Source organism: Sinocyclocheilus grahami, unplaced genomic scaffold (assembly GCF_001515645.1).
Source record: "Sinocyclocheilus grahami isolate Dianchi unplaced genomic scaffold, SAMN03320097.WGS_v1.1 scaffold92.1, whole genome shotgun sequence".
NCBI lineage: Eukaryota > Metazoa > Chordata > Actinopteri > Cypriniformes > Cyprinidae > Sinocyclocheilus > Sinocyclocheilus grahami.
This window is the reverse complement of record NW_015505271.1, coordinates 2,918,157-2,927,838: the sequence shown is the minus strand read 5'-3', so window position 1 is coordinate 2,927,838 and position 9,682 is coordinate 2,918,157. Positions and strand designations below refer to the sequence as shown.

Genomic DNA, 9,682 nt, shown 5'->3' with positions numbered 1-9,682 from the left:
ATTATTTTATATATATATATATATATATATATATATATATATATATATATATATATATATATATATATATATATATATATGATGAATAGAAAATTAAAAACAGTCTTTACTGTCACTTTTGATTACTGACCCCAAATTTTTGAAGAGTATATCTTTAATTTCTCATACATTTTAAACAGGTTAAGCACAATGTGTTGTGAATTGTAGTAAAAATGTGTCTAATTCCAGCTACTGATAACTCAAATATGGAAGCTCAGTGCAGTTTGGAGTGCAATTATCTGACTTTTCATGATTATGTGGACCTTCTGTGGACCACCTTAGCAGAATTTCCAGGTGACATGAAGTCTTTCTCTCCTCTCATGTTGCTGTTTTTAGTTAATCAACCTAAATGCAAACATTGTTATATGAGCTACATATAAACTAATAGACAACTGTGTGATTTGTGTCTTGATGTCAGAACAGGTATTCTGGTCACCCTGTGGATGATTGATCGAATTGGCCGGGAGAAAAGCAATGTCAATTTGTTTTTTATTGTTCTCTGTGTCTATTTTGCCACTGTATGCCTGTACACAAAGTTAAATTCATAAAGTCATCAAAAAAAACCCTGTACAGATTCTAATAAGGATGCAAAAATCAACTTTGTAATTGCAAAAGTAAGAAAAAGAAGTGCCTAAATATTTTTAAGCCACAGTAAATGACATAACATGTTTATCTTTTACTTTACAATTTCCAGGACAGTTCTCACAGTCTTTATTTTCATTGCTCGAGCCTGTATAACTGGGGGCTGGCAGGTTGCATATGTTTATACACCTGAGTTGAAGCTTTCTTGCAAAGCGGCTTATTGTGCTTCAGTCAATCCCAGTGGAATTTTCATTTAAAATGCGATTTTCCTTTTTTCTGGTCTTGGCCTCCTCAGGTTTTCCCCACAGCAACCAGAGCTATTGGTATTGGTACAGGCAGCGGGATGGCTCGTGTTGGAACTCTCATCACACCATTTATTGCTCAGGTAAAGCATTCCTCCGGTTTCATAAGAAGATTAAGGTGTATTGATGCTTTCCTGTATGTGTGTTTGTGTCTGTATCCCTTCAGGTCCTTCTGAAGTCATCGGTTTACCTGACTCTCTCTGTGTATTTAATATGTTGCTTGCTGGGCACAGTGGCATCCTTTGTATTGCCCATGGAAACAACAGGGCGGAGCCTCCAGGAATCAACGCAAAGCACCATGGAACAAAAAAACACGGAAAGGCCGCATGGCTCTGAGACAGCCGAGTCCTCCAGCAACACGTGTCCTTAACAGCACATGGAAAACTGAATCTGTGAGATCTTCGGATTAATAGTGGAGAAGGCCATAATGTATAATCATGCCATACCTGTATATACCGAATGTTATGTAAATGCATTCTAAAGTACATTTTTAAATAAATAGTTAATTTCTTTGTATATATTATGCACATAAAATATTGTAATTAATTTTACATTAAGCTGTTTATGATGCCAAGAACTTGTCAAACTATTTTGTTGGGTCTTTCAGTTACACAAGTATCGATTTCTCTCCTTTATTGATGTTTTTCCAATGAACTCTACATGCACGCATACTGTCAGTGTTTTTCTCCTAAAATCTCAGTGCTACACAAGCGTCTGGTATAGTACTGGCCTGACAGCAAACTATGGTAGTATCAAACGCTTTCTGACATATTTCTAATAACTGTCAATCACAACTAATTATTATATAACTATAGTAAACACTATTGACTTATATTAAAACAAAGTTTTAACGAGTTCGAGAAGCTCTAAATATGTTAAGCATAAAAGTGGATTGTATCAACATTGCTTTGCCCTGTTGTGTGACATTTCCTCAAGATTTAATTGTATGCTTCATTTTCTCACAATTTCCCAAATGCCAATAGACTGCAGTTGTGACAGCAGTCATAAATCACGATTTGCTACTTGCTGATTGACTGCAGGGGGAGGGACATTCTTGCTCTAGAGAGAATTTGATTGGACAAATGTTTGTAGTGCAAGATGAGTCATCAATATTTTGTATTTAATTTTTCTAGGTAGAGACAAAATGAGCATACTATAGAACAAGCCCACATTAATTGGAACGAATTTAAAATGTGTATATCAGCTACATTTAAAAATGGTCAACAACAGCTAACACACGTGTGCCTGGGTAACACACGTTTGTTTGTTTATTTTTCTCCTAGAGTATTTAACCAGGGGTTGAATTTGCATTACAAAACACACACACTCAGCTCCATTTTTGGTTGCTGAACCATACAAATTTGTCGTCGTCACAGGGAGGAAGGACAAATCTAGCGATCAAGCTACATCATAAGGGCTCAAGTAGTATGTGGATGATTGGGTGTTGAGTCTGCATAGGATGCACTGTTGTCAGGGAGAAGTGCAAGTCACCTTCACGCGGTTGGCCCACAAGCCCCTATCTAACGCAGACGATCACAGAACTACACCAACCACGGACGGCGGTCCCGAAACAAGGTCCATAATGTCTGGCCACTAAATCAACGGTCCAGCCGGGAAGATAGAGCACAGACCGTGTTTATTGGCATCGCTGGCGTGAATGAGAATTTGCCGAATCGCTGAGTTGGATGACAAAGCCGATGATGGTTTTATCGCTCCACTAAATTAGATTTAATGCGCCTCTGAATGCATTAACCCCGTCACTGGCGGGTGCTGAACGGGATATCTCGGCGTGTCCTATTCGGACCGGAGCGCCTGTGAGGTTTCCCTGAACGCTTTGCAGCGTTTGCAGCCATGGCTCTGGTGACTCTGCAGCGCTCCCCTACACCCAGCGCCGCATCCTCAGCCAGCACCAACGCGGGGGAGGTGAGTGGAGGCTGACCGGCGGGGGAAATGCTGGGGATGCATGTGTAAATAACGCTTAAACAGCTAATATTAACCGGGCCTGTGGCTCGAGGATAGTTTCTCCTTTCTAATGACGTGCGAATCTGATACTATAAGAAGTCACCGAGTTCAGCCTGCTGTGTAGACGAGCGCACGCTGAAGTTTTCACATTAACGATGAGGAGGCTGTTTTTTCAGGCAGTGTGTATGAGAGAGCGCGAGTGATGCTGGGGATTAACTCGACTTGCCCAAACAAAACAAAACATGCCAGTGCTGAATTGTTGTTGAAATGTTCAAATATATTTGTGTATGTGGTTGAAATATGTGATAATTATTTTACTTTAGTGGATGTAGGTGCATGGTGCAATTATTATTTCACTGTTTATCCTACCTACCCTACATTCAATAACAGTATCTTATTTGTGTGTGCTGAGGATAAAGTGGTCATAAATCGACTGCCTTGTATATTTAACGCAGTATCAATTTAGCCATACCACAGATATGCTTACACCGGGTTCTTAGTAATATGATAGCCTACTTGACCAATTGAGCGTTTGGCAGTTCTCACTATGTACGATTCGTGAACGAACCTCATTATTTGTACAACGAGTCGAATCTCTTCAAAGAATCGGTTGAACTGATTCATAAAAGCTGCCTTAAATTGATTACGAAACGGACTGAATCTGTCAGAATGGTTATCGAGTAAACGCCTCATTAAACCGAGAAATCTCTGTTCGGGCATGTGCTCACTGATAATGAGCTGAAAGTTGTGTAAAATTAAGTGCATCTATATTATGAATGATATAGCTAAAAGTTAGGCTACTTTATTTATGGAGTTAGTTGAAATGTGAAAAATTAAACATATTGGAATGTTTACGGTTTTATGAGGGGTTTATTATCAGCACACATGCGATACTGAGTGGGTTAGATAACATTTCGTTAAACTCATGCAAAAACGTTTTTAAACAAAAGGGGTAAATTATTTTTCATACTGTTTATTATGAATGCAAATTCTATGTATTTTCTAAATGACTTTGTTAGCTAAATCATGACTTCACCTGACTGAACTGGGGCACATCAAATTATAATAAACATCCTTAAATGCCGTGCGTGTCAGGGACCACGATTCCATGACCTAATACAGTGGTAGCTACCCCCAGCCCTGCACATTTTGTATGTCTCCCTCATCTATCATACCTGATTCAATTCTTCAGCTCATTAGTGGAGACTGCAAGACCTGAAGTGGGTGTGTCAGATATAGGGAGACATACAAAATGTGGAGTGTTGGGGGTACTTCATGGAGAGGTTTGAGAACCACTGACCTAATAGAATAGCTGAATCTTTTTTTTTATAACCGGTTCTTTGAAACGAACTGATCGAAAGAACCGAGTCTTCCCTTCACTACTCTCAGTACACTCACTGCAATGATGTCATTGAATAGATACTCTGCCTGGTGACCAATCATGGGACCCAGAATATTGTCATGTCTACCCCCCCCCACAGATTTTGCTATTCAGGCTTCTTAGAGACAGGCCACTTATGAGCTAGCCTACTATAACATAAGCCCACAGTAATGTTCATCCCTGAGGCTTTCATTTTTTAATGTGCCCTAAATCTATCCAAAGTATTTTTGTTTTGCTTAAGCATAAAATGTTTCTGCTTACTATTTAAAGAATTCCGTTTTGGGCTTACATTTCTGAATCTGTCTCATCAAACAGTCTGGTGTTAATGGCTTTGTATCTCTAAACCATAATTAGAGAGATCCAGAATTGATTGATATATGCAAAGTAATTTCATACAGTATACAGTTTCTACCAGGGCCCTTTGTAATTCCACTTCTGCTGTTTTATTTGTCAGGATTTAGGCAGTGATGATGATCGAAAGGCAAACCTAAGGTCAGTGCTATTTTTATTCATCTTATTTAATCCATTCATCCTTTTTTAACTATGATAAAAATCTTAATTTTGGAGTGTCTTCATAATTGTGTGTGTGGCCTATTTCAGCCTGAGTGAAAGTTTCTTCATGGTAAAAGGGGCAGCTCTGTTTTTACAGCAAGGCAGCAGTGCACAAGGGCCCAGAACACCCACCCATCATAAAAATGCAGGTAATCCACTACAAGGTCATAACCATGATCAATTTTGTGAGTGTGAAGAATTTGAAGAAATTAAATAATTAAGTATTCAAGGAAATAAAGTATTTTGCATCACTAGATATTACTGTCAGTTGTTTAAAATTTCTGTCGTAAAACAGTTGTCAAATATTAAATGTTTGGCTGCTTTCATCTTCACACTTTTTCACAGTTAAAAGTGAAGATTTTGCTTTCTGTGAACAGCTAAGCCTCTCTTTTTAAATTGATTAGCCATCTCAGTCATTTAGTCATTGATCAATGCTGTTAGAACGTTGAGGGGAAAACACCTTGAAAATGTCTTTTTGTCATGGTAACAACAAACAGAACAGTGTGTAATGGAGTGCAGCAGAAGAGCATCAAGAATATCAAATATTGGTGTGAGCAATTTGGCCATTTCTAATTATTGGGGGGTATTTGATCATCTGTACCTGGTAAAGCTTCCTTCAAGATTTCTCTGCCATCCATGTTTGATTCTTGTTTGCTTACCTAAAAAGAGATGCACATAGTGTTAGTTCACTGATAGGGCTGGGGGGGAAACCTGCATGCTTGCACGAATGCATTGCCCAGCTTTCTCAAACGATTTTGGATTAATCCACAAAAAATTAATCCTTCTGGTTATTGAAAACAGCAAAACATTACAGATAAGTTCACAAATGGTAAGAAGGGCCAATTTGCAGCATTTGCACTATGTAAAAAAAAAACACGCATGGGAGTCTGCAGATAAGATTAACTTTAAAGATCAAAAAGGCTGGCTAACAATTTTTTTTCATTATTTTACTTAATTTTATATTTTATTTAAAAACATTTTTAATGCAGTATTTAATGACCTAAATCATAATTGTAGTACACTTGCTCTAAACATGATCATTCTTAGTCGCATCCACTGAAAACAAGATCCCATTAAGTTTACAACAAAATTACATGGTTATCGACAGGAGCTTTAAGACTCTGAAACAAATAAAGCTATGGTTGTTGTACATCTCATTAATTGCAGGGCTCAGAATGGAATGCATCCAACTTGGAGGAGCTTCAAGACTCTGGGTTAGTGCTGTTATACATCGACCGACTGTGCATTGAGTTAAAATTATATGTGTATTTAACACAAATCAGCAGTCTAACATCTGTTTATGTTTATGCAGGGTTGGGTATATCCTCAATGTCACAAAAGAGATTGACAACTTTTTCCCAGGTACCTTTTGTTATTGTAATGTCCGAGTTTATGATGATGAGACTACAGATCTGCTGGCACACTGGAACGAAACCTACAACTTCATAGTTAAAGCCAAGTGAGTTACTTTTCATGTTTAGAAAGATACTAGAAATGTGTGTTGTTGTTCCTGTTTCACTCAGTAAAGCTGTTTGTACCCTTATGTTTTGACAAAAGATTTTTTTGACATGGGTGCCTTGTATGTCTTTCATATAGGAAAAACAACTCTAAATGCCTTGTACATTGCAAGATGGGAGTGAGTCGCTCAGCATCCACCGTCATTGCTTATGCTATGAAGGAGTATGGATGGTCACTTGAGAAGGCTTACAGTTTTGTCAAACAGAAGAGGAATATAGCACAACCCAATCCAGCTTTTATGAAACAACTTGCTGAGTACGAGGGGATTTTAGATGCCAGGTGGGAAATACCAAGATAATTAGACACGTTCTTTTTGACATCATATATAGCATTCTTTTTGACATCATATATAGCATTCTTCTTCCATTTGCATTCACATTTATATTTATTCATTTAGCATACACAGTTTATTCAGAGCATCTTACTTTTTCATTTGTACATTTCTTAATCATTGTGAATAATGTGAAAAGACCAGCTTTAGAACAGCATGAATTTTCAGGTCCAGGCTGGTTTATGCTGGTTTGGTGCTAGCGAAGCTGGTCCACTAGCATGGTCTTTCTAGTGAAAATTAACTGAACAACAAAGACTTGGTGGGGACATAAACATAAAAAACTCAACTGTTTCTTGTGACCACATAGTCTAAAGCAGGGGGTGTCCTGCAGAGTTTAGCTCTAACTTGCCTCAACACACCTGCCTGGTATTTTCCACTATGCCTAGTAAGAGCTTGATTAGCTGCTTCAGGTGTGTTTAATTAGGGTTGAAGTTAAACTAGGGTGACCATACGGGCCATTTTTCCCGGACGCGTCCTGGCCAGGATTTCTATATTGCTTTGATTCAAAGTACCTCGAGAGTGTTTTCGAAAACCTAAGGAACCAATGTCATACACCGATCGGTCTGCACACACAAACAAAGCCAAACCCTAGATATTTTAGGCAATATAGAAATCCTGGCCAGGATGCGTCCGAGAAAAATGGCACGTATGGTCACCCTAAGTTAAATGTTGCTGGACACTGGCCCTCCAAGACCAAGTTTGGACAGCCCTGGTCTAAAGGGACCAAACCTATCTTTTTTGCAGTTTTCTTTGACTGTATTTTCTTTTTTTCACACTTTTTTCAAGAGGTGACTGCTACCTTTGTTTCCTGTCATTTGTAGCAAGCAGAGACACAACAAACTCTGGCAACCTGATGGTGACGAGTATTCGCTTGAGGGCCTCCAGGCTTCAGCTGCCAGTGGTGACCAGACTCCTCAATTTTCGTCACTGCACCCCGATCAAGAACAGACCGCTTGGGGCCATGGTGGAGCAAGTGCTTCCCCCTGCTGTGGAGAAGAGCCGACAGACCATCTCAATTACAACTACTACTTCCGGCGACTATCAGACACCGCTCTGGACAGTGAACCCTCCACGCCAGTTCGAGGTCCTCCACTTTTAGGCATGGAACGAGTCTTTATTGAGATTGAGGATGTAGAGAGGGATGCATTGTTGGATGATGAAGGTTTCCCCATGGCTCACCTGGCCCTTCCCGGGGAGGGCACAGCAGCCCAGACCTGTGGCCGACTGGAGCCTATAGAGGACATGCGCTTGAGGCTGGAGTTTAGCACGGTGGAGGAGGAGGATGAGGAGGAAGCACAAAAGGAGGAGGCGGAGATGGCTGCCTTAGCTCGTGGCGAGGAGACGCCGAGGGAAGACGAGAGCCTGGCTAACTCGAACCGCTTTAACAACGAGAACGCCAACAACAGCAACAGGCTGGCTGGGAAACGCAGCTGCCCTTCTGGCTTTGACGTGAGTATGACGTCTTAGCTGTAGCGGCAGCTCTCCTGGCTTGTATGCAAGCTTATAGCTCAAAGAGCTCTTTTCTGTGAATCCATCCTAAACGCTTTACTTTCTCTAAAGCATCCCGTACTCTTACACCTTTAAAAAACCTAACCATGCATTCTCCCTGCCTGTGTGTATTCATCGGTTTAGGACAGTGCTAGCATTGGAAACCCCTACAAAGTGAAGCCCTCATATCAGTCGTGCCGAGACTGCCTGCGCCTGCCCAGTGGCCGCCGCTGCGAACGTCGCACCCATCGCCTTAACCTGCCACGTCACACTGGCCTGCCCAGTTTGTCCATCCAGGCCCCCAGAGGACACAAATTCAGTCCCGTCTCTGCCAATAAGGTGCCTCCTCCTGCCCCTCTGCATCACATGAGCAGCGGGCACTGCCAGTGCATTCGTTGCTTCGGTCGAGCCAACTCGGACACTTACAACAAGCAACTGAGCTGCGAAGACCTTTCTCAGGATTTGCGTCATTCCTTGGAGACTGAGGACAAAATGGAAGGGGAGGATGAGGGGAGCAAGGAATGCTCCAGTAGTCCTACAACAGAGCTCACTCTCCTGAGGCTCAGTCTGGGTGGTGAGAGGCCTACGGCGGAGCTCAGTCAGGGGGCCCCACTGGAGACGCAGCTGGTGCGCCATAGACTGGAGCAACTGTCCGGTCCTCAGTCGGAACAGATGGACTTGAGCATAGAGGACACTGCCACAGAGGACATGGAAGTGGATGATGGGAACGTCCCCAACTTGCACCCTGGTTCCAGTGAACTCCAGCAAACGCTCGCACTGGGCTCGGCCCTGACACGCAGCTCCAGCAGCGACAGTCTGCAGAGAATTCGCAGAGGCCAGCCGAGCTTGGTACGCCAGCGAGCTCGAGAGATCGAGACCCGTGTGCGGCTCACCGGATTGACCATGTCCTCCCAACTCAAAAGGTCTAATTCGCTGGCCAAGCTAGGTGACTTGGCCATCTCCACAGAGGACCTCATGCTTTCCACCACAGTCTCCATTGACTAAGACGACCAAGAGCCTGCAATCCTCTTCCTCCCCCAAGCTCTCTTTAACTCCAACTGTGTTGCAGAGTTTGAAAAGCTGACTCCAAGATGTCGGATTGACCATGTCCTCCCAACTCAAAAGGTCTAATTCGCTGGCCAAGCTAGGTGACTTGGCCATCTCCACAGAGGACCTCATGCTTTCCACCACAGTCTCCATTGACTAAGACGACCAAGAGCCTGCTCTTTGCGTGCAATCCTCTTCCTCCCCCAAGCTCTCTTTAACTCCAACTGTGTTGCAGAGTTTGAAAAGCTGACTCCAAGATGTCAGAACTGCTTTCTCAGTGAATGGGACCGATCCAGTCCTACAGCCATCGAGAGCAACCATGGAGGCCGATGCTACAAGACACCTCATGAGAACAATCAGACCAGGCTTGGACATCCTTCCAGCAGCCCTTTACATAACTGCACTGCATTCTTCATGTGTCTGTCTGTGCTTTAACTAAGATATATATATATATATATATATATATATATATATATATAT

The 9,682-nt window shown here is 41.8% G+C and overlaps 1 protein-coding gene and 1 pseudogene across 1 annotated transcript; both read left to right on the top strand.

Annotated features, from left to right (window-relative positions):
- LOC107587447 (synaptic vesicle 2-related protein-like) overlaps nt 1-1,514 on the top strand; it is a 2,733-nt pseudogene extending 1,219 nt beyond the window's left edge.
- A 594-nt stretch (nt 1,515-2,108) lies between these two features.
- Nucleotides 2,109-9,662, top strand: LOC107587446 (protein phosphatase Slingshot homolog 1-like). Its single transcript, XM_016275240.1, has 10 exons — nt 2,109-2,846; nt 4,721-4,758; nt 4,867-4,982; nt 5,074-5,081; nt 5,986-6,032; nt 6,131-6,277; nt 6,415-6,615; nt 7,489-8,116; nt 8,300-9,078; nt 9,281-9,662. Exons 1-10 carry the CDS (start codon nt 2,775-2,777, stop codon nt 9,360-9,362), a joined length of 2,118 nt encoding a protein of 705 aa, XP_016130726.1. The 5' UTR covers nt 2,109-2,774; the 3' UTR covers nt 9,363-9,662.
- Nucleotides 9,663-9,682: the final 20 nt, after the last annotated feature.

Excerpts from the sequence above, each read along its gene's own strand:
- LOC107587446 (XM_016275240.1), top strand. The coding sequence starts at position 2,775 with ATGGCTCTGGTGACTCTGCAGCGCTCCCCTACACCCAGCGCCGCATCC. Across the intron at positions 4,759-4,866 it reads GATCGAAAGGCAAACCTAAG|CCTGAGTGAAAGTTTCTTCA; the intron begins GTCAGTGCTATT and ends GGCCTATTTCAG. Across the intron at positions 6,278-6,414 it reads AACTTCATAGTTAAAGCCAA|GAAAAACAACTCTAAATGCC; the intron begins GTGAGTTACTTT and ends TCTTTCATATAG.